The sequence below is a fragment of the Doryrhamphus excisus genome, linkage group LG3, assembly GCF_037039965.1.
Source record: "Doryrhamphus excisus strain RoL-2023G ecotype Guam linkage group LG3, RoL_Dexc_Guam_v1.1, whole genome shotgun sequence".
Lineage (NCBI taxonomy): Eukaryota > Metazoa > Chordata > Actinopteri > Syngnathiformes > Syngnathidae > Doryrhamphus > Doryrhamphus excisus.
The window spans coordinates 10,670,413-10,695,808 of record NC_136359.1 but is presented as its reverse complement, the minus strand read 5'-3'; the positions used below and the strand labels follow the sequence as shown (position 1 = coordinate 10,695,808).

The 25,396-nt window shown below is 40.4% G+C and overlaps 1 protein-coding gene across 2 annotated transcripts; it reads right to left on the bottom strand.

Annotated features, from left to right (window-relative positions):
- Positions 1–11,645: 11,645 nt before the first annotated feature.
- Positions 11,646–15,317, bottom strand: LOC131128161 (homeobox protein orthopedia-like). 2 transcript variants are annotated; one of them, XM_058070758.2, is made up of 3 exons: positions 15,130–15,317; positions 14,508–14,911; positions 11,646–12,869 (listed from the first exon to the last, which is right to left on the bottom strand). In XM_058070758.2, exons 1-3 carry the CDS (start codon positions 15,203–15,205, stop codon positions 12,369–12,371), a joined length of 981 nt encoding a protein of 326 aa, XP_057926741.1. In that variant the 5' UTR covers positions 15,206–15,317; the 3' UTR covers positions 11,646–12,368. The 2 variants fall into 2 exon arrangements, with proteins under 2 accessions (XP_057926741.1, XP_057926742.1); XM_058070759.2 differs by having other exon boundaries at positions 15,169–15,317.
- Positions 15,318–25,396: the final 10,079 nt, after the last annotated feature.

The following is a 25,396-nucleotide window of genomic DNA, read 5'->3' as shown; positions in this document are numbered from 1 at the left end:
GGATGGATGGATGGATGGATGGATGGATGGATGGATGGATGGATGGATGGATGGATGGATGGATGGATGGATGGATGGATGGATGGATGGATGGATGGATGGATGGATGGATGGATGGATGGATGGATGGATGGATGGATGGATGGATGGATGGATGGATGGATGGATGGATGGATGGATGGATGGATGGATGGATGGATGGATGGATGGATGGATGGATGGATGGATGGATGGATGGATGGATGGATGGATGGATGGATGGATGGATGGATGGATGGATGGATGGATGGATAGATAGATAGATAGATAGATAGATAGATAGATAGATAGATAGATAGATAGATTCGTAGACTGTACGTAAGTACAATTCATTGTGCAGTGTAGAGATTGAAAAGAGGCAAAAAAAAGCTGTGCGAAGATATTGTTTTGGCTAAAACACAAAGATAATAGGTTTACTTTTATGGATGACTCAGGAAATGAAAAAAATATTCAGAGAATAGTTACATATTTATAAATGTTTTAAAATGATTAAATAGTTGTCGATTAACTGTGTGATCGATTCATCTTTGCAGCTCTAATTTCGTGCCCTGGTGCCTTGTTTTTCAACCTTTTTTGAGCAACAGCACGTTTTTTACGTTGGAAAAAAATCCACCTCAAGTCTATTGTAGGAACCAGGCAATCAGCTACGTGTTGCCACACGGACGAATATTACCTTGCTCTGTCAGTCTTTACTCCACGGACACTCGACAGCGACATAATATTCGGAGGAAATGATTGATAGATGTTAATTAAAAATGATATTGGATAATTCGACGATTTCACGCAGTACACTAGCACAATGGTTGAAAATCACTGCCTCTGTAAGTACTGTCTTTTCGTTTTGTCATGTTTCTTACTACACCGTTGACTACAGTCCCCATTTTACTTTTTAGCATGACCCTCATTAAAAAGTGAAAAAATAAAATGCAACCGTCAATTTAAACTATGTTTGGGAAGTGTCTAAACATACAGTAATTTGCAGCAAGCCGTAATACAGTTATTAAGATATTTTGAATTTGCCATCTATTTAAAAATGTCCGTATTTTAAAGATAAAGTTACTGTATTTTACAAGATTTTACCATTTTGTATGTAACTTTTATTCATTTATTAATTGTACTTTCGTCAAAATAATGTTAAATATTTCATTCAATTATACTATTTTTTAGTAGTCTTTCCACCTCTACGAAAAAGTCAAATAGAAGTTACCCACCGCAGTCTTCAAGCAACACTGCCCTCTAGTGGCCAACAGTGTGAACTCCATTGGCACCCAGGTTTTAAAGACGTAGGTCGATCAGGATGAAAAAAAGGCTAGTTTACAGAGTCCACTGTGTGTAATAATTGCTTCAGCAGGTCAGATGAGAGGTCCACACATGGTGCCATGTGATCAAAGTAAAATTGGGCTGATTGTTGACTTTGCACATCTGTTTTTGCATCTCAGCATGCAAGCTGTCTGAGCCCACCTGCTCCCTGACAGAAAGAGAACATTTATAGGCCTTTCACTTTACTCTTGCAGGCCGACCTGACCCATTCATCTCCTATGGGGGGGTCCTAATGAGCAGACCCTCCCTGTTTAGACAGAGAGAGATTACTGCAAAGCCTGCATCTCCTCTGAATCCCTTTCTCATCCCCTCTGAAAGTGTTTAGTTTCAGGTGTATAAATGAAGAGCGATGGATAACACCTTCTGTTAATTACTTCCTTGGACACAACTTCAGGGGAGGTCTCCTGGTGCCAATCAAATTATTTGTTTTTGGCTGAAGCCTCGAGTTTTTTTTTTCTTATGTTAGAGTTTAATTTGGTAAAGTTTTATTCAGGCAGTTAGGTCCAGTGAAAGTTTGTTACCTAATATGTGCACTTAAAAGGGATTTCTGCATATTTAGGCAGTTACCACTATGTTGAACCAGGACCTTTGACTTGAAATTAGAGTGAAATTCTCGTACTGCAGGCACAGTTTTGAGACTGTCCCATTTTCCACTGGAAGACATTCAGGGTTACGCAAAAAAGCAACACAAAAAGTACAGCCCTCCGTTACCACTTGGTGCTTCAAAATCCTATTGTTATATGGCTGAAAACAGCCTTTTAATGGTCAGAAAAGGGCATATTTTAAGCAAATGTGATGTATTTGTTTTCTACATTAAGCATTTTCCATCATCAAAATGGCTAAATGAAATAAAATACAAATGTGTATTGTGCGTATATGTTGTGTGTATATGTAAATGTGTAAATATGTCCTGTGAGACACAGAAGCACTACATTTGATTGCAGGAACAACAGGTTTTTATTGCAGGCTCAAAATGTCTTATTTGTGGCTACGTTCTAATCTCATGACATCTCTTTTACTTGCTAGTAATCATTGAAATACCATGCATGTTTAAATACCCACTGGAAATCACAGGAGGTCATTATACATAAAAACAGTCTAACTCACAGATTCTCATTTTACAAAGAACACTAAATTCATCACACAGCGACTTAACACTCAAAAGCTAGCTAAGAAACATACAAGGCAAGTACCAATACAAAGCATTCCATTGGTTACTGCTACCTGGGTGCTTCAATGCCGACTCTGCCCACCAGAGACCAGAGGTGGCTGACGTCATTTCACAACGTGCATTGGTTTCACCCCCTTGGCACACTTGGCACACAACGGCATGAATGGAGTAAGCCAATGATGAACAAAGCCTTTGTCACCAATTTTGTTGACATTTTAATATAATTTTCCTTTATTTATGAGTGAATAATGCACTCATTGTGACTGTACAGTGTTTGTATGTTAACAATGTGTGAAGCCTTGGTAGAAATGAGATCAATGCATAAAATGACAGTGTGCAGGTGTACCCAATGTACGATATATCAGGTGATTCTCAGTAAATTTGTCCCTCCATCATTCTGCCTCTTCTCTACTCTGACCCATCTTATCCGACCTAATAAACATTGATTAGAGCACAAGATCAATTCACTCAATGACAATGATTCAGAGCGCATGCATACATGTTATTGACTTACAATCAGCTCAAAATAGCCGCTTCTATATTTATATATTCTTAATACTCTCTGTAGACCTAACATATTTCATTTATCCATATAGGAATGCCATCAAGAGTATTGATCATGTGTCTTCAATTTTTTTTAATATGTAAATGCAGTTCTATTTTTCAGAGCGCTGTCATTTTCAGGAATCACCAGAAGATGGCGATGTCGAGTCACGGTGGCATTAAAGCTCACATGATTTATATTTTTATCATGGCTGAACTGTGTAAATGTGTTGTTGATTGTATGAAAACATGTTAAATGTATCAACAGCTGCACAATATCATATATAATATACATATATATTGTGATATATTATATATAATCATGATCCAACATGTAAGACACCCATCCTTGTCAAGGTCTATGTTGTAGGAAAGTTTTTGGGGAATATGCCATCACAGCTAAGCAGCCTCCGAGACAAGCAATGTGACATATCACCTTTCCCCCCCAAAAGTACAGTAGGAAAGCGTGTAAGTTTACTGCTGCCCCCTTACGTGGCCATGCATGGCTGGCTCATATAATGAATGTTGATGAAGTAGAAAAGCCGCTTTAATCAGGACGGATCACTGTGCAGAGGTGGAGAATGTCAGCGAGAGCAGGCACAGCTGCTTGCTGAGAAATTCAATATTGACTGTCGGGATAAATGTCCTGCATATTCTCTCATGTGTCCCAGGGGCCGTGGTATTATGCCTCTCACGTTAGCGGCCCTAATTGGATTAAAAATGACTTGTTATTGGGAGAAAAATGACTGAGAATATGCCGTCATAATTATGGCCTCTCACGCGCTCTTGAAGGCCTTTGCGAAATGTCAAAATCAGCTTGTTTGGACGCAAACGGTTGATGGTGATGGATTGTGGTTTCATGATGCAATCAATTGGAGGTTTGCTGCTCAAAGAAATGTCACATCAAAGTCTTATTTGCTTTTGGTTTGCAGCAGAACCACAAAAGTTCAACACAGCTTGTTCCGAGTATGGTTGACTTCTAAATTGTTGTCATTGCAACATTGTTTCCAAATGAATTATATTTCCCAATACAGTAAAACTGTACATTTTGGAGTGGCCTTTTATTGTGGCCAGGCTCAGGCATACACAATCTAATCTTGATATGTCACACCTGTATGGTGGATGGATTGTCTTTGCAAAGAACAAGTGAGTTTGGTTCATGAAAGACAGAAGCAAAAACAAAATATTATGACCTCTTTGTTTTTTTTTTCCGAAGCCGCTGGACTGCTTGATTGTTGACTATTAGCATCAAATTTGCATCATAACTCTTCCTCTGTTAAGCTTTTCCTAAGCGGATTTATGAATCCCTACATGTTGCTGGTGTGTGTGAGTGACAGGAAAAAAAGCTCTCACTTACTTGGACTACCAGTTGCAGGTGAAAATTTCTAGACCCCGAATATAAGACGAAGTGTCTTGTTCAGATGTCTTTTTACGGACAAACTCCCTACCTACGTATATCTATACCTGTTTTCATTCATTCATTCATTTTCTACCGCTTATCCTATCCTCCGATCCCAGCTGTTTTCAGGCGAGAGGCGGGGTACACCCTGGACTGGTCGCCAGCCAATCACAGGGCACATATAGACAAACAACCATTCACACTCACATTCATACCTATGGACAATTTGGAGTCGCCAATTAACCTAGCATGTTTTTGGAATGTGAGAGGAAACCGGAGTACCCGGAGAAAACCCACACATGCATGGGGATTACATGCAAACTCCACACAGAGATGGCCGAGGATGGAATTGAACTCGGGTCTCCTTGCTGTGAGGGCTGTGCGCCAACCACTCGGCCGCCTTCCATCCGGAATACGTAACAGAATTAGGATAGAGATAATATGATCCTTTCAAGACTTGTCTTCATCCTTGTGGATTGTTTAAGTTCCTTAATCAGTCTGTTCCATAGTTTGATTCCACATATGACATGTTCGATTTTCCACTTGTCCATCTGAGTGTGGAGTTTGCATGTTCTCCCTGTGCATGCGTGGGTTTTCTCCGGGTACTCCGATTTCCTCCCACATTCCAAAAACATGCTAGGTTAATTGGTGACTCCAAATTGTCCATAGGTATGAATGTGAGTGTGAATGGTTGTTTGTTTATATGTGCCCTGTGATTGGCTGGTGATCAGTCCAGGGTGTACCCCGCCGCTGTCCCAGCTGGGATAGGCTCCAGCACACCCTGCGACCCTCGTGAGGATAAGTGCTTAAAAATGAATGAATAACTCCTATAGAGTTGTATAGAGAGAGTTAATCACTATAATAAAACAAAAGTAAAGTAAAACTACTCACCCTATGAAGACACCTAAATGAGTAGAATGGAGGTTCGCATAGAGTGAGTGTCACCTATGTTTATCATCATGCTTTTCCACTTTGCCATAACTGGTAACTTGATAAAGAAAAAAAACAACACAAAAAGTCCAAACATGCGAGTGAAGTATTGTTATTTTATTTCCATTAAAAATTGGTTAAAGTACAGATTGTATGACTTTTAGGGCACTATAATTTGGAGGCTATTGGAATGTAACTATGATGGGGGATATGCAGTCCTGCACATCCACTGGGCTTTGCTTGGTGCGTGCCAGGCGTAGCCATTAACAGAAAATAAATGCTCACCGCCATAAAGATGACAGTGTCTCATTCATACTGACACAGGCTAAATTACACATAAAAACACTGATAACATCATCATTAAATATTGATTCTAAGCAGGGCGGAGAGACACAAACACACACACACACACATACACTGCACATTTCCAAGTCATCAATGCAGATTCAGGGTTTGGGTGAGTTGCAAAAGTGGACGAGAGGTGAAGGGAGGAGAAGGGAGAAAGGAAGAGGGTTGGAGGAAGGGTGGAGGAGAGAGATTTAAGGCTGAGGCTGTGAGCAGATGCTAGCGTTGATGATGATGGATGTGGCTTGTTGAGATGCAGCGTTGTTAGCATGAGCAGCCTCCTCATAGTCCCTGATGTGCCAAAGTGTGTGTATTCGTGTTATTTAGCCTATTTGTCTGATTTGATATGTAAGAAATGTACCTTGAAAATAGAAAGCAGCTACATCAAACGGTTTGAAATTAAGAGGAACAATGCGACAAAACAAAGTGGGTTTAGTTTTTACATATGTGAGTTTGTCACGTCACGCATCTGTCTTTCTGTACACATACACACACACACACACACATGCATGTATATAATGTAAATGGCAGTGTTTGACTTGAAAGGATTTTTGGAACTACTTTTGTTTGTTGTGTCAAATATCCATGTGTCAATTTGCACACACTCATAGGTGGTGGTTTGTTTGTTCTGTAATACATCTGTCTCTCTATTCATATATATATATATGAATAGAGAGTCACTCTCACACACACATACACAGTAAGCATCAGTATTAGAGAAAAAATGCCATGCTGGGTTTTAACTTTTTGTGCAATTTTACTCATCAAACTAAATGAAATATGAGTGGATGACAACACAACGGAATAAAAAAAATGAATGAGAATTACATGTGACTAGTCCTGTGTGCTGCCGCATGGCAGAGTTCCAATACGAAAACCACTTCTGATCAAAAACAACATTAAGGCTCGGCTCAATTTTGCCAGAAAACATCTTGATGTGATGATCCCTAAGATGTTTGGGAAGTAAACAACAGTAAAATATGGTGGTGGTAGTGTGATGGTGTGAGGCTGTTTTTATGCAATGGGATCTGGAAGACTTCCTGTGATAACTGAAACCATGAATCCTGAAGGAGAAAATCCGACCATCTGTTGGTGACCTCAAGCTGAAACCAATTTGGGACAATGATCCAAAACACACCAGCAAGTCCGCCTCTGAATGGCTGAATAAAAACCAAATGAAGACTTTGGAGTGGCCTAGTCCTGACCTGAATCCTATTGAGATGCTGTGGCATGGCCTTAAAAAGCCCCTTCATGTAATGTTTTCACCCGGTTACAGCATACATCCCAGCATATACATAGGGACACAGGCAGCAGGTGTTGTCTGTAAATGGGCCATGCTGAGTGGTAACCTGCTCCACATTTTAAACAGATAAAAGGTGCAGGACAGAAACATGTGGCTAATTGATTGCTAATTAGTCCTTTTGTTGTCGCCTGCATTGTGCTGACAGAGCTTTTGACCCAGGCTGTCTGTCTATTCAGCTGTACACTCAACCTCGCACTCGCACTTAAAATAAGCATAGTAAATTCCTAACGAGACATTTCAAAGGGACTTCATGGCCGCAAAATTAGGTACACCAAGACAATTTAACGAGCTGCATGATTATTTAGACCAAGGGTATCAAACTAATATATACCGTGTATGAATATATGTATGTATAATTGTCTCATGAAATTATAACACTGTCCATGCATTTGACTATTATTATATAATGTAAATACATATAATGAAATGTTATTATTATATTATTATGTGGGCTGCATGGTGTTCAAGTGGTTAGCGCGCAGACCTCACAGCTAGGAGACCAGGGTTTAATTCCACCCTTGGCCATCTCTGTGTGGAGTTTGCATGTTCTCCCCGTGCATACGTGGGTTTTCTCCGGGTACTCCGGTTTCCTCCCACATTCCAAAAACATGCTAGGTTAATTGGCGACTCCGACTTGTGAGGAAAAACGGTAGAAAATTAATGAATATTATTATGTTATATATTATATTTTTTTAACAAACTGATGGATGGATGAAAGTTTTGTTGCTTTTGGTTCATTATCCTTAATGTTTCCAAAAAAAAATTGCTCAATTTGAATAGATCAATATACCAACAAGAAGGATCCACAGCTGGGAGGACACGTCTTCTCCAGGAGTGCGATAAGAGAAAGATGCAAGGCCAACATCAAGTGATACAGATACAGCAATTAGACATTAGTTGGTCACACTACACTATCTAGCAATGTCCCAGAAGAGGCCTCTATGGGACTATCTAACAAAATAAAACGTATACCGTACAATATATACAGTAATCATTTCTTTATTTAGTTAACTGGTTCCAGACCCAACATAAGTAAGTATGGAATGGAATTATTTTATAATTAGAGCTTAGAAAACCTGTTTACGCTTTTCTAATTATGTTTTTTTAACAGTATTTGAGCCCTTTAGACATTACATAACACCCCTATAGTCACTTGTATTGCCTCATATAGTAGACATAATAATAAAAAAAGACATATTAGACGTAATATTAGGCCTCCTGCAGAGGCTTTAATGCAATATGACACCAAGTGACCAGGGTGGAATACTATTAGCCATTTGATTTATTCCATTTTCATTTATTTTGCCATTTTATACTTGGAAATACTTAATTTAGGCAGGAAACTGATAGTAAAGTAATTTTTGACTAATAGGCCACAGTTAACAACAAAACAGTGATAAAATATTTTATTTTTGGAAAAGTGTGCAAGAGTGAAGCTGCAAAATTCGAATCGCAAAGTGGCTAGGTCAGACTATAGAGACTTTAGATACCCGGCAGGTTTACTATGCACTGAAAATAATGCGAAAAGTATTCATTATGGTCTAAATAGCTGGCAACGCAAGTGAGTACCAAGATTATTGTGCCTTGCCTACAGTCAAGCGTGGTGGCTGCAGCATGGTCCGTGGCTGCACGAGTGCTGCCGGCACAGTTCAGCACAGAAACATCCATTCCAGTTAAATGAGTATCATTTGTTCATAAATTTACATTAAGAAAAGTGCATACAAAGTGGTGAAGAAGTAAGATGCCAAAAATAAATGCTGAAATGCTAAGAATAAACCGCTTTGTTTACGCAAGAATTAACTCTGGATCTCACCCTCCCGCACAGGAATATGATGATAGGACACCGCACAACAATGGTTGAACAAATGTAATAAACACAGCGACACCTCCTGCGCTCTTATGAAGCAGTGTCACATGAGTGTGATGTTATGCTAAATCTCCTTGCAGTGTGTGCTCTTCACGGGCCCGGCCCACCGCATTCAAGCCTGTGCACGGGTCCTGCCCGCCTGCCTATGGGCTGCACTAACAGATGTGGAATCACATTAGCCAAACGCTGCAATTAGTCTCACTCGTTCGCGGGTTAATGAGTTTGTGGAAATGTGCGACCCATTCCTCATTAGGTGATTTCTCATGCACTGATGAGAGAGAGAGAAAGAGAGACTGCAGAGGAAATGATGCAACACATACACTGTAAAGGCAACATGGGGGGAAGGGGGCATCATCCCAACATGACTTGTGATGAAATAACACAAACAATGCACAACTACATACACTTCATGAAACAAAACACTACATGAGATTGGCTCTGTTTTTTTCCAACAAATTGCTAATATATTATATTATTGTCAACATTTTGTGAGAAAAAATAAATGTTATGATAGTGTATAATAAATAGTAGTATAAGCTGGAAGGCCCATAATAATACAAGAATACGTAATAATCATTAATTCATTTTCTACTACTTATCCTCACGAGGGTCGCGGGGGCTGCTGGAGCCTAATCCAGCTGTTTTTGGGCGAGAGGCGGGGTACACCCTGGACTGGTTGCCAGCCAATCACAGGGCTCACATTCATATCTATGGACAATTTGGAGTGGCCAATTAACCTAGCATGTTTTTGGAATGTGGGAGGAAGTCCCCGGAAATAACCCATGCTTGCACGGGGAGAACATGCAAACTCCACACAGAGATGGCCGAGGGTGGAATTGAACTCAGTCTCCTAGCTGTGAGGCCTGCATGTTAACCACTCACCGCCGTGCAGCCCGAATATATAATAATAATGCAGAATTTCCTTCAATTGGTCATCTTTCACTCTGTAAAGTTGTGGAATTGCCATTTGTGACATGTATTTTCTCTCTTGGCAAGTTGTACTGTCTGTTAAACGTTTGCAGCATTTCTTGAAATGCTGGCTTTTCAACTGTATTAAAGAACAGTATATATTTTGCAATGAATTAAACTACTTGTGCTGTTCCATTTATAATGAATTTGCCGATCAAAAGCCTCAGTGAATGTTGACTGTTGGTGGATAGCCTTTTTTCCAAATAGGAAAACTTGGTCCGTTGGATGAGCTTGTGGTGGGCAAGTTTGTTTTGCTGCCTTTTATGTTGCCACCACTTTCAAACAAATTGGGCATACTGGTTCCTTGCTCATTTCAACATGAGAGCTGCACATTTTCCCCTCCCAATTACCTTGCATTGATCCTCATGAAGGTCCAGGTTTTTGCTCTGTGCATGCTAGCGGCCCCGCCTCTCCCCCCTACAAAGCGACTGTGTGACTGACAAGAGGTCTCACTCCTTTTGAACGCCAGTGCTTGTGTCTAGCATAAAGGTGCTGAACCAACGCGTGAAGTGAACTCTTTCCTGTCTGTTCAGAGACGAGGCATGAAGAAAGCAGGCACACATGCACATGCACACGTTATATGGAGGCAAGCAAAACATTATCATTTGTGGTTCATTTCTTCATTTATTATCGTGAGACCGTTTTCGCTCAACGAGAAATCTCATCACCTTTTGACACCCTTACTGCAGAAGGGTATTTCTAATAGTATGACTCAATCATGTAGCTAGATAAGGAAACAAAACTACTAGGAACAAATCATGGAATTAATCACTGAAGCTCTGCACCGCTGTCACAGATTAAACATCTCGAAAAACTGGGCCCAGGTGAAAAACAGTGGCAGTAAGAGCTGTGGCTGTAGGCAACCTCCTGATGTATTTATATATGTCAAAGCTATTGGTGTTCCAATAACTGTATTCTTGTTTACAATGAACTCTTCAGCGGTATTAATGCCAGTTAGGCAGTTTTCAACTTTGCGCTATGACAACATTGGTTCTATTAGTGCTGTGTTGTTATTGCGAGTCACAGTACTCGCAATAACTTCTCACATTTTGCAGTTTACGTAAACAAACAGCCATAGTTATGATTTGAACAGTTACTATATCGTTAAAGTCTTGCAAAATCTTCCAAAAGAAGGACAATTGTGTGGGTAAAAATGGGAAACAAATGTTTGCTAATATGATATTTAATCTAAATATCAGTGTTTTGTTACCCCCTCCCCCCCCCCACACACACACAAAATAACATTGTACACTTATGGGCATATAACGTAAAGTTGTGTGCGGCGGTAAAAGCTAAAGAATTACTAAATAATACTATATTGTGCTAATATTGTGTTTACCAAAAGCATGTTTACCATACCTTGTCAAATAAACTGCATCATTTGAGATGAACAAGTGTATATAGACGAGTGTAGGTAATGAAACATTAGTTTCATCTGCACCATCTACCTTAAAAACAATTATTTTGGATTGTCACTATCAAATTGACTGTTTATTATTGTGTTTGTAGTCTGCACTTACATGAGTGGGGCAACTTGAGAAAGCGCTCCCAGGTATATTTGCGGTGCCGTAGTGCACCATTGAAAACTACAATAACATTAGTAAACATATTAGTGTTAATTAACACTGTATTTTGTTTGATTGTTTTATTCACTGTTTTATTGGATTGAAACACTTGATCATTTATTCACCACAATCCTAAAATGACGACACGAAACTAATCACATGGACTAGAGACAATGATTTAAAAGTACTTTTATTTCTTGCTCTTTTTTTTTATTTGGTACAAACCTGTCAGTGTGATGCATTTCGATGTAAGGTCAAACATTTAAGAAATGTGTCAAGTAATATAGCACATACAATAAGTTAAAACATGTCACACAAGAATGTATTATCTACACAAAAACACCCTAAAGCAGAGTTTAGGTTTATAGACTGAAAGATCACTTTAGAGTGTGTGTGTGTGTGTGTGTGTGCGTGTGTGTGTAAGTGTGTAAGTGTGTGTGGGCACCTGCAGTCATGTAAAACCTCCATGCACGGTGAATGCCTGCAGCTCCAACGGGCCCACGCACAGGCTGTTAGTAAAATAAACAAAAAGAATGTATATTTAATAAATTACCGTTGGACATAACACAAGTTCACCTGAACACAACAACATGAGCGCTGCAAGAGGCACTCGATTAAAAACGACAATTGTTAGGCCCTCCTTAATTCAAGGTCCACAGTCTTCTAGAGATTATTACAATGGGATTTATTTGCAAATCCGTTTTTTTCTTTTAAATGAACATCTTAATTAAGCCACGCGTGTCTTCCGTGTCCATTAGTGTGGTTCCTTTCCGATTCTTCCATCATCTCACAGCATCCACACACACCTTCAAGGTTTTCTAAGTGGCGAGGGAATGGAGCCTCGGCGTGGGAGTGAGTGGCGTTTTTTTTTTTTTGTTGTTTTTGTTGTTTTTTTTTTTACTATTATTTACAAGTCACTAAGTGAAGCTCATGGACACTGTGTGCTCCAGCGCCTTGCGCCGCAGAGAGGCGATGCTGGTCCCTCTCCACATGTCACTGTCCGGGGAGCTACACAGCTGTGGGGAGCCCGATACGTTCGTGGGGCCGGAGAGAGACGCCGACATGCCGGGGAAAGGCGACTGATACAGGTGCGACTGCAGGCCGGAGCCGTTGGACGAGAGGCCGTTGGAGAGGCCCATGGAGTTGGGGGGCGGACCGTGGCCCAGGCTGCACTGCGACAGAGACTGAGCCATGGAGGGCTGGCGGCCCAGAGCGGGCGGCAGCTGCAGCTGGGACACGCCCGGCATGCCGGTGGCCCAGCGGGAGTCGTTGGCGTGGAACGAGCACAGACTGTTCTCCATGGCGGCCGCCGAGAACTGAGGCAGACCAGGCGTGGGGAGCAGCGTGCCGGGGGCGCGGAACACATTGGTGGTCTTCTTCCTCTTCTTCCACTTGGCGCGCCGGTTCTGGAACCAGACCTGGAGAACCAAACGTATACGGACCAGTCAGTCTTTAACGTCCAACATAAAACTGCTTCAAATACACAATAATACGCAGTATGTCTGCATATTGTATCATAAATACTGTACAACTGTTTTTGTTTTCTTTTATTATTTGTGTGTATTGTTTACTCTTATTTACTTATTCTTATTTACATATCCTCTTCTGAAATAGAAAATATAGACATGCGTAAAACACACAATCACTGATTAGGAATGTGGAATTATGTTATATTAAGAAATACAATTGTCCATATCTACTATTGACACAAAAAGGCATGAAATACACTATAATAATAATTAATCATATACAAATATAAGTCATAACGTTCAGTTTTATTCCTAATTTCGCACTCCATAGAAATAAATACGCCTAGCAGCCACTATAATATTATTAATATTCATTTTTATATCCAACAAAAAATAAAATCAGTTTGTTGCCTTGCGATGTGACCTTGAATGCTTTGAATGAACATGTAAATAAAATATATTACAGAGGTATTTTTTTTAATTACTGCATTATTCCTATTTAAATACCATGACGTATTATCATCATATCTACCCGGAGGTGACTTTATTATAATTCGCTATTACAACAAAATAAACAATTGCAAGAAAAATGCCTGTATTTTGTGCAAATGATGACAGAAATAGAAAGAAAAACGCTTTCATAAAGATTTCATCACACCGGACTGTGATTAACTCCCCCTCATTCCACGCAGCCACCCGTGAAGCATCAGCCGAGGTTATTACTCGACGAGAGAGAAACACAAAGCAATTTCTCATTCTGTTAAAAAATGTACTGTATTCCTGGGTTCTATTAAGAGGTTTCTGATGGAATATTTTTTTTCAAAGGAAGAGGAAGACAACCACGTGATCTCTCAATAATCCCGATCGTATTTAAATGAGTTATTGCTAAGGTGACTAATGATTCTACTGATTTTATTGCTTCACTGGGATGCTTGGCATGGATTACACACCCCCTCTTAATAATCCATTGCCGTTTATCATAAATTATAACAAAAATTGATTGAGAACTGATTGAAAATTACTTTGTTGTTGTGGTGCATGTGTATGCTTTCTTTTAAAAATATGAAGAATCAAACATGTGATATGATGGATAATTTTCGGTATAAATGGTTTAAATTCTAGAGAATATATCGGTCCCCTGAATTAATTGCGTCATATTTTTTTCCTTCCTGAACAAAACAGAATTAAGGTAAAGAAAAATATTAAATTAATAAATGCCACCTATCATTGATCATTTTTGTAACAATGAAATCAATTCATTCTATTTCCTTTTAAATTAAAATTTATTACGGGTTATATCTCGCGTGGCTTTAATATTGTAATGTTATTTTGTATTCTGCTTAACATTTTCGCAGGTGAGGTTCAGCACCTTGGACAGCGACTCGAGAACCCGATTACATACTGAATATTAAGTCGGCACAACTAGATGGGTGACTATTTGTATTTTTTAAGATAATATCACGTGATAGTAATGTAATTTAATAATTTAATTTAAAAATGTATTCTACAACCTTGATCAGTTTCTCATATTTTCAAATTCCCTTCCCTGCAGGACTGCATGGGCTCGAAGAAGTGTGAAAAGCTTACCTGGACTCTGGACTCCGTGAGACCGATCCTGAGGGCCAGTTCCTCCCTCATGAAGATGTCCGGGTAATGGGTTTTGGCGAAGCTACGCTCCAGTTCGTTGAGCTGGGCTGGCGTGAAACGGGTTCGGTGCCGTTTCTGTTTCTGCTGACTGGCCGGCTGACCGGAACTCTGCTGGGGTTGCTGCTGCTGCTGTTGCTGCTTCTCTGGTTCTTTGCCGTTCACCGTCATGCCTGCCGAGTTGGATCCCACGGTGGTGATGTCTTCCCCGGGCAGGAGAGTGGCTCCCTCCACGGACTCAGAACCGGGGGCCATGTCTCCTGGATGTCCCTGGTCTGGCACACCGCCACCCAGCCGACACTTGAGGGCTTCTCTGTGTCCGAGTAGCTCCGCAGCATCCTTCATCCCTGAGAGGATGATGACAAGGTAAATACACACTTCCAAAAAAAAAAAAACATGCCAAAAATAATAAATTAACTTAATTTAACCTGGGGTTTAATCACATTTATGCTGTCAAATCATTCTTAATTCCACACAAAAACACTTAACTGTACACATAATTAAATACACAGTCCATTGACGCCTAGATAAACAGAAGGTTAAAAGGAAGAAGTTGGACTCTTACAGTGGAGTTTAGCTCCGGGGTTTAGAGCTGAGAACTCACCGAGCCGAGCATCCAGGAGGTCGGCGTGAGATAGCATCGCGTACCGCTCCAGGGCGAAAAGAGGTCCGGGGGAAAATCTCCTATACAAACTTTGGGGGCAATTTAAGGGGCATAGATGGGTCTAAATGAAGGAAAATTCGCTTTGTGCTTAAAAAAGGAGGTCCCTTGCATTATAATGGCCCTAAGAACGGCTGGGAGGCGCTTATTAGTGGACAGAAGCAGTCAGCTTCCTCAAATAAGAACCAATCAGAGGCAGGGATCGGACCCCAAACAACACCCCCACGCACCCCCACCTACCCTACACATGCACACGCAGAGACGTACGCGTGCGCGTTAAAAAAAACCCTACAATTCAATTCTGCCATACCATCCTCTGATTTATTAGCTTTTCATGCTCAAATTATTCCACGTTAAAACATCTTAATGTGTTTGTTTAATCTCACACATGCTTGAGAGATGAACACACGCGTGAAATGTCCGCGCTAAGACAAACAAACAAAAAAATGACAAGAGCTAATGTGGAATTAAGGAAGGAGGAAATAAATCACATATGACAAATGTTGCGTGCGCACCTGTAGAAATAAACAAGCACGATAAAATGCATGATACAGTTAGAAAAGGAATACAATGTTATTGCAGCATGCACAAAAACAAAACAAATATGCGTCCCGCTCCCGATTGGCGGGTGATTTGTGGAGACAAATGGAGGAAATAAATAAATAAACGGCTACAGATGGATTGCAGGATCTAGTTAGTGATCGGGGCCGCTTTAACTCCCATCGACTTTTCATCAAGGCGTTGGCAATTAGAGCCATTAGGCCCGCTTTGCTTCGAACTAAATCAGACGTGCAGGACCCCCTAAACGGAGCACGGTGCATGCCCTCGTCTTGCAGAGAGGGGGGCCCATAAGTAGGACTGTTACACAATATAAAAAAAGAGGACAAACATCGATCTGCAACACTTCTCTCCACACACTCTGCTGCTGCATGCAAAGGGGGGATATTTTTTGTGGGGCAGATGTTCGGGTGAGGCCGCGGTGAATGCATGGAGCAACCTCGGAACTTCACAAAGGAGGCGTCCGAGCGAGGACTCCCCCACACTCTATCTCTCTATCTCACTCCCTCCACATGGTCCTCCTTTATGCCACTCAGGATGCAGAGAAAGAGGGAGCTGCAGCGTGAAAAACAAAGGAAATGGACCGGTACATGTGATGAGGAGGCATCCCGAACTTCATCATCATCATGACCATCACAGAGTCAGTGACTCAGTGGAAGAGAGTGGAGGATACATGAAAGGGGCTCTATTTGATGCCAGTGCTTATAGGCCAAGTTTGTCTTTTTTTTTTTTTTTAGAAGGTTCTGGACGAGGTTTGGATGTGGTTCCTGTCAACCTGAAGACTAAAGTACATCTAAAAGATGGTACGATTAGATATGATTCTTATATTTGTTATTTAACAGCATTTTTTCCAAATAATGTGAGCAATTATGTTGTTGTTTATTTTTTAACAAAGACTGTGATTATTGACATGTATCACGTTTTTATTCTATAGGAAATTGGCTTTTTGCTTATAGCTGATGCAAAATAAAAGTTTCTCATGAAATATTCATGATACCAGCATATTACTAAAATACAAAATGTGAGATATTTCACAGCAACTTAAAGCACTCATATAACCAACATTAATTTCAACCAAAATAAATAAAAATATCAACAATTGCATATTTATTATCATTAAGTGCCTGAAACTATTATAATGTAATCATACGTCACAATTGCAGCCTCATTAAGGATAAGGACATAGGCTAGAGCAAATGCATATTCTGTCTTATAATTTATAAGACAATAAATCACATCGAATATATTTAAATTATGTAAACATACATTACATGTTTACAATTCGTACAATTATTTTGTAAATGATCCATTTCAACCCCAGAAATTGTTTTAAATTGACTTTATTTACTATATACTATAATGATATACTATCATAATGATATATTATTTTTAATATTTTCATTGATGATTGGCTGAGACGAAACACGTGGTTACACGTGGGCCTCCAAACAGTCCCAAGCCTTGCTCAAAAAAGTACAGGAAAATAATAATTCAAGTTTAATGCTAAAGTCCAACATTTACATTTATAAATACGACATATAGTACTTATACTGACGCTGCTGACTGATGCAAGGGCGGGAAAAGGAAGCAGAACATCAGCAATCTCACCAGATGTTCCCGCCTGCGACTCTAGCTTTATTGGCGTAATAAGAGAGAGACACTTGTGCAGGCTTTATGTCTCACTCAGCCTCCCTAACTGGACCACATCAATCTTTCTCCCCTTTGCAGTGGAAACACTCACACGCAATCCACGCGGGTTAATGCAGCGCATCTGAGTGCAAGAGGGCTGTTTACACGCCATGAGACACTTTGAATGGGAAACCCACTAAACAAATGCAATTTGAAAGATGGAGATTTTTTTTTTAAAATCGTCACACTGTGGTAAAAACCATTGCTTTAAGGGGTTTGTGCACGACACAACACAAAAAGCCACCTAACAGACACAGTATTTAGACTCTATCAGGCCTGTGACTTTTTAGGCGCATGCATTCACTCAGTTAAGGGCGCACAATCGATGTTCCATTATCAGAAATGGCGCAAACCGCCATGTGTCCGTATGATAGGTGATTAAATGACAGTCCAATAAGTGCGTGTCCCAAGCCCGAGATGTGCAACACACAACCCCCACAACAGGCTTCCCTCTCCGGCCACCCAGCTCGGCTGCACCACGGCGTGCATCCCCAGCCCCAATTAGGTCGGTAGCCCTCCGTCTGCTCCCCGGTACTGCGTGATCTATTGCACATGGCGGTAATCACAGCTCCCAAATAAAATAATCAGCAAAGAAGGGCCATTTCCTTAATGATGAAGAGGAAGAGTGTGTCACGCAGAGGGTGATGGTGGCGGCGGTGGTGGGATTGCATGGGTGCGTAGGTGTGTGTGTGTGTGTGTGTGTGTGTGTGTGTGTGTGTGCAGGTTATTAAAATAGCCACAGCAGAAGGTGTCATTGTTCAGTGATTAGGCCACAACATTAGGTACATCTACGAAATACCCTTTTAAGTGATCATTACGGCTGAGTTTAATTCCACCATGCTTAACAAAGTTACATTCAAGAACATCATATGTTTACACTTGTCCGAAAAATAGCACCTCCAGTGTTTAACACGCATGATAAATAATGGAGTTTAATTCATGGAGTTTGCAGTAACTCAACTCTGGAATAGTTGACAGAATAAGTGCAGGATTTGATCAACAAATCAACAAAAATTAACGCAGATGTTCAGGAATTTAAGAACATTCACATTATTGTGTAGCTCTTACTACTTTTGACATGTCGCTGAGCAACCAAATCTGTAGCCAAAAAAGCTAACTAATCACACTAATACACATCTTAAGCGAGTGCTGGAATGAAAACACATAACATTTTTATTTTATTTCAGCCAGGAACATGCTAAACTTAAAATAAAACAACATATATTTCTTTGACCAATTGAATACATGCCGCATTATGAATGCAGTATGGCTAACCCCCCCCCCCCCCCCAAAAAAAAAATAAGCACATTGGTGACAATGTAAGCTAATGCATAAATATTCATAGCCAGAAATTCCACAAAAGGAATCAACACCTGATTTCCCATTTGACTATGTGTCAGCTCTGCAGTCTGGGATCATCTAAATAACAGGCAACTGCATTTATTTATCACGACATAAGATGCATTTATTATTAGGTTTAGAAGGCACCAAAGGTCTAAATGTCACATTTACTTCATTTAACAAGAAATGCCCCACCCCCCTCCCCCCAAACACCTCCACAAATTTTATATTAAAAAAACATTTAAAAGAAGGCAATAAATTTAGAATCAGTTTCTCTGTTGGAAAAGTACACATTTTGGTAGTATTAAGGCTTAAAAGGCCAACAGCAAAGCAACCCCAAATGTGTTTTGACAGCTTATTAGTGGCAAGCATCCACTGGAGCTTTGTGATACATTCCTGATTCCTCCTCATCCTGCTGCACGAGCGCTTTGTCTTCTTTACATATTTGTATCCATAAACAAAACCAAATCATTTCATGACACCCATCATTTGAATATATTGAAGTGAACGGGGGTCATAGGATTAACTATGAGGATTGAATGTGTTCCTTTCATGAGTGGATTATATTATAATGCCTGGTATCATCAACAGAATTTCTTTTCTTAATTCTCTTCTGTAATTAGAGGGCTGCTATTAGTGAAGGTCGTTTAATTAAGATCTGGGTATATTCAATGAATTTTAAAGCTAATATTCCTTAATGTAAAGCACCCAATGAAAAAAAACATAGCATTTTCATGGTCAAACAGGAGTTTGACATCACATGACTATGCCCGTACCTCTTTTTGGTAGATGGGATCATATTTTATATTCTATATTTTATGTCTATATTTTCATACCTGTTTTATTTGGAACATTGAAGTTTAAACGCATTTCAATGTTGGTAGAAATGGAAGTGGAGCCACCAAAATTCCTTGTATACCACGTGCAATGATAATAAACATCTATCTATATCAAATATAATGAAAAAACAGAAGCCTAATCAACAACACACAATAAATAAATAGTGCAAAGTCCCTTAAAGGAAAAGTGCACTTTTAAAAAAAAAAGGTGTCCATCATCCACAATTGTTATGTGAAACATGAACAACATTCAACAAACATTCTAACAAAAGAAAACAGTTATGAAATAGCTAACAATGTTCGTCATTGGGAGGTACCCATTTTAACTAACGTAAGCCTTCTAAAAAAACTCAAACAACATTGCATTATTTGATATACATGCTGTGATCATGCATTAACAAGTATATTGATAATAACATGTAATACTTACAGTATCTTGCCATATTTTAACACTGGCAATGGCTGTATCTTCCAGCACTTGTGCTACAGTTCTCTAGTAAAAAATGCTGACAGCAAACGAGCATATTGTTCAGTTTTCGTAGCCAAATTGAGAACTAGGTATCCACTCTTCCATCTGCAAGTGACGCCTGAGACGAGCGGCTACCGAGGCATCACGTTAATTTAGCGCCAAAATACTGTAGATACCTCCCATGACGTGCATTGTCAGCTAGCTCATACTAACTTGTTTTCTCTTGGTAACACAATGGTAAAAAATACGTGCTTGATTGTTCAATAATAACGACTGCGTCCTACATTTCAGACTTAAAACTCCAGGTGAGTAACAAGGGTGGGACATTTCAAAGTAAACCAGTTACAAAGTAAAAGGGCGCTTCTGTTACAATCCGAAGAGGTCTCAAACTTTAGGGATTTTTTTTGCTGATGATTTTTTGTCAAAAATGTATCACTTGTGCTATCTAGCTAGTGTGTCTGCTATTTGGCATGTCAAGCTGCAATCCTTTCGCCGGCAGTCTAGACTGTCATGTTTAAAATACATTCTGTTAACCGATTGCTTCTTTCATAATACCCGGTGCATGTCACCAAAATGTATTCATCTAAAGATTTATGGCTGATACTTATCAATACAGCACACCAGAACCGGATATCCGGTTGCATTGGATTATCATTCACAAGTCTAGTATTTTGTCATGCGACCATAGCCTGTAGAGTAAAGAACATATACCTAAAGCAAGCACTTTTTTACATTTCATTACACTGGGCAAAACGCTTCCAGAACAAAAGTAGTGAATTTTTCTTGGTTTAAGTCACTAACCAAGAAAAAGTAAGTCAGAAGTGAAGATTGGCTATAGTTCCCAAGATACAATATTGGGTCAAAATAGGACATTTATGCTAGAATGTTTATCAGAAACTAGTGTGTCTACAAGCAACCAGTTCTATCTGAAAGCCTGTCTGCACATTCCAATACAACCCGAGACTTTTGACATAAAATGTTTTGTTTTTATTTGCTAAAATCTCTCTCTTGGAAGCGGACACAATGCATGCATGTAGATTATTTCATTGAATGGCAGCAGAAATTGACTTTTGAGTTACATGGAAACAACAAGGCAGATAATTATAAGCAGCTAGTGGAAAACCTCAAGTCCTACAAAGCCTTTGGCTGAAATATGGTGGTCTAGTTGTTAGCACGCAGACCTCACAGCTAGGAGACCAGGGTTCAATTCCACCCTCGGCCATCTCTGTGTGGAGTTTGCATGTTCTCCCTGTGCATGCGTGGGTTTTCTCCGGGTACTCCGGTTTCCTCCCACATTCCAAAAACCAAAATCACAGGGCACATATAGACAAACAACCATTCACACTCACATTCATACCTATGGACAATTTGGAGTCACCAATTAACCTAGCATGTTTTTGGAATGTGGGAGGAAACCGGAGTACCCGGAGAAAACCCACGCATGCACGGGGAGAACATGCAAACTCCACACAGAGATGGATACTGAATCAAGGGAACTTATTTTTTTAAGTGATAGTTTAGCTTGTTTTTCATAAGATATTTAATCATCTGATGTCTTAACATATTTCTTGCTTTCATCTCCGTAGCAAAAATTTGTAGACCAGTGTTATCTGCTGTGGTGGTAAGCAAAGGTATAGCGAAGGAAAATATTTGTAGTTGTGCTTGCAGTAAAAAAGTTTGCTCTCAAGGTAAAACTTTATTTATTTTCATGTCGGAAAATGACATCACCACTGCAGTATATGACACAGACCCTGCATGAGTTTGTTGCCGCTGGTGACAACGTGTTTGTTGTAGTGGGCGAACATAACACACAGAGATAAGGGGAGGACTTGGGTCAGCAGTGTCTCTGAGTGGCTTGAAATTAGAAACATGTGCTGGCAATTATCAAACTGCAGCAAAGCCACGTCATGCAATTTAATGCCTCAGCAAACGAAGGAAAGAAATGGGATCACTCTCTCTGACCTTGCTCACTGCCACTTTGCCAACTTGATCTACCTCTGATACTTCTCAGTGGAAGACACACACACACACACACACACAATTTTGTAACTATTTGTGACATAATCGGAACGCCATTGCCTCTGTCGTCTCTCTATTCACACATCCATTCTTCTTTATCATCCTTTCCTTGTCTCCTCCCCTCTCTCTCTCTCCCTCCCACTTTTCTGCTGCTCCTCTGCTAAACAGGCTGCACTACCCCTCCCAAGATTAATTGATCATCAATTTAGCTCTAATTTGGACCAAGTCAGCTGGTAAATGGGGCAGTTTTCCCTGATTGTTAGTGAAATGTGTGCAAGTACATTGATAAATTTTGATTATTTATCAATTACAAGCAAATGAACTAAATCTATTGAATAAATTCCAGCCTGATTGCCGTAATAGAGTTTGAAAATATGGCTATTGATAATGATTCCGGCTAATAGTCCTTTCCGGCGGCGGTTGCCGGCTTGTCGGAATGACAACACAAAACTCATTTTTCACAGAATCAGCTGAGTGAGTGCGAGGTTGATCTTTCATTAATCAGTCACATTACGGAGCTGATACGCCGTAATGCGCCACGCTTTCCTCACAAAGACTCTGACGCTTTGTCATATTTTATGTCAATTACCAGTCATTTTGTTGTGTTCCATCAAGGCATCTTGTAATAGTTAACATATGCTAAGGTAAAGCTCCCTCGTCCCGCCTTCTGGGAGCGCCCGTGGAGGAGTTTGGGAGAGACAGCGGGCGCTCTTAATTTCTTATTTTCACGAGCCGAGGCCCTTATGGGAAGGGTGGAGCATCGGCTTTTTAAATGGACCTGCCATCATGTTTTCCCAGCGCTAATGGAAAAGCAGCTTTGTGGAAAATAGGAGGGAGAAAATTAGAAATAGGTTGGGGGGGGGGGGGGGCTTCCGTACACAATGACAGGTGATAGCTGTGAGGAGTATTTGCACGTAGACGTACAAATTAGCACTGTCATTCTCTCACTCTGTCACATTATTAACGACTTGTGATGGATGTATTTTTATTCTGTCCATGATTTGTTGCAGAATGACACACTTTGGATTTGAAATTGTATGAGAATAGAAAAACCTCCCTCTCTAGGTGCAGCAGTTTGAAAAAAATGTGTGTTTTTTCAATTACTTTTAAATTTTTTTCACCAACTGAGCTAAATATACTTTGTTGAATACATTATCCTCACACAGGTCGTCGGGGTGCTGGAGCCTATCCCAGCTGTCTTTGGGCGAGAGGCGGGGTACACCCTGGACTGGTCGCCAGCCAATCACAGGGCACATATAGACAAACAACCATTCACACTCACATTCATACCTATGGACAATTTGGAGTCGCCAATTAACCTAGCATGTTTTTGGAATGTGGGAGGAAACCGGAGTACCCGGAGAAAACCCACGCATGCACAGGGAGAACATGCAAACTCCACACAGAGATGTCCGAGTGTGGGATTGAACTCCGGTCTCCGAGCTGTGAGGTCTGCGTGCTACCCACTCGTCCGTCGTGCAGCCCTGGACTATTAGTAGTCCAAAAATATTGAAAGACACGTTTCATGTAGTATTCTGGTCACTTGCCATCAATGATGTTACAGTGATGATATACATATGATACAACATTACATTCACACTGCATGGAGTCAGCCATGGCCTATCCAAATGTGACAAAAAAGTTATCCTCTGATTCCCATTCACACTCACATTCATACCTATGGATAATTTGGAGTCACCAATTAACCTAGCATGTTTTTGGAATGTGGGAGGAAACCAGAGTACCAGAAGAAAACCCACGCATGCACGGGGAGAACATGCAAACTCCACACAGAGATGGCCGAGGGTGGAATCGAAGTTGGCTCTCCTTGCTGTGTGGCATGCGTGCTAACCACTCGACCTTTGCTGAATACAAAATGGATCAATTATGTATGTGAAACGGTTTTATGCTCTCTAGCTGTCCCCGCTCAGCCATCTCTGTGTTTGTATGTTCTCTCCCCGTACTCCGGTTTCCTCCCACATTCCAAAAACATGCTAGGTTAATTGGCGACTCCAAATTGTCCATAGGTATGAATGTGAGTGTGAATGGTTGTTTGTCTATATGTGCCCTGTGATTGGCTGGCGACCAGTCCAGGGTGTACACTGTCTCTTGCCCGAAGACAGCTGGGATAGGCTCCAGCATGCCGGCGACCCTGGTGAAGATAAGCGGTATAGAAAATGAATGAATGAATGTATCGTGTGTACTAAAATCTGTATTTAACGTCCCTTTTAATTGACTGAATCCAAAACAACCAGGCTTTATTATTTGTAATAATTTTCGCATAAAGGCTCATGTAATCTATCCATCTATGCCACTCTTTCTGTAAATCAACTTGAAAAAAAGTCATGAATGAATCCGTTATCTCGAGATTACATAAACCATTCCTCTTGGGCTGGATTAAGGTACATTTGGAACTTTTTTGTGAGCCTTGCACATTTTATTTTTGTCTGTAGGGCGGGGGATCTTTAACCCTCAGTCATCTTTAGTGTGATCAATGAAACAATTGTAATTTTAAATCAATGATAAGAAGCCCTGCAATAGTGGAGGCTGCTGGAAGCAAATTAATGATCAGCATTTAGAGTGGGCAGATAAAGCATCGTGCCGTGGAGCCAACACAGGGGCCAAGTGCAGGTGAATTAACCCGGTCCACATCTAATATGCTGGTGTCAGCTTTGGTTAGCGCATGGCTATGCGGCGGCCAGTATTGGCAGTGGCACAGCATCCAACATCGTCTTCCCTCGTATGCCAGCAGGCAGCTATCTATAATCGATGGCCACTTTTAATTGGGCGTCCTGTCTGTCGGTGCACAGAGATGGTGCGGGGCTTGCTGGGGGGTGGGGGGGTGAGCCACACTGTATATTCACCACAACCAGGATAAATAGTGGAGGTCATCTTATCTGGAAAAAGCCAATCAGCGCCTCTGCTGTTGTATGGAAGGCAGTTATAATTGAATAATTTCACACGGTGACCCTTAGTAAACACCCAGGACCCAAATGCACTAACAGGCATGAAATGATATAGATTGGAATATAAATTAGTTTATGCATCAGTCACAAGTTATGGACCATTTAGGATATCATTTTGGAATATTATCATTTCACACAGGATCCAGACATGCCTAAATTAAATAATGGTCTTATAAATAATCAGGTATGAAATGTGTCAAGTTTCAAAAGTAGGATGAAACTGGACCTTTTACATAATATTGGTATGTTACATATTGACATGTACTGTAGCACCCACATCACAAAGATAT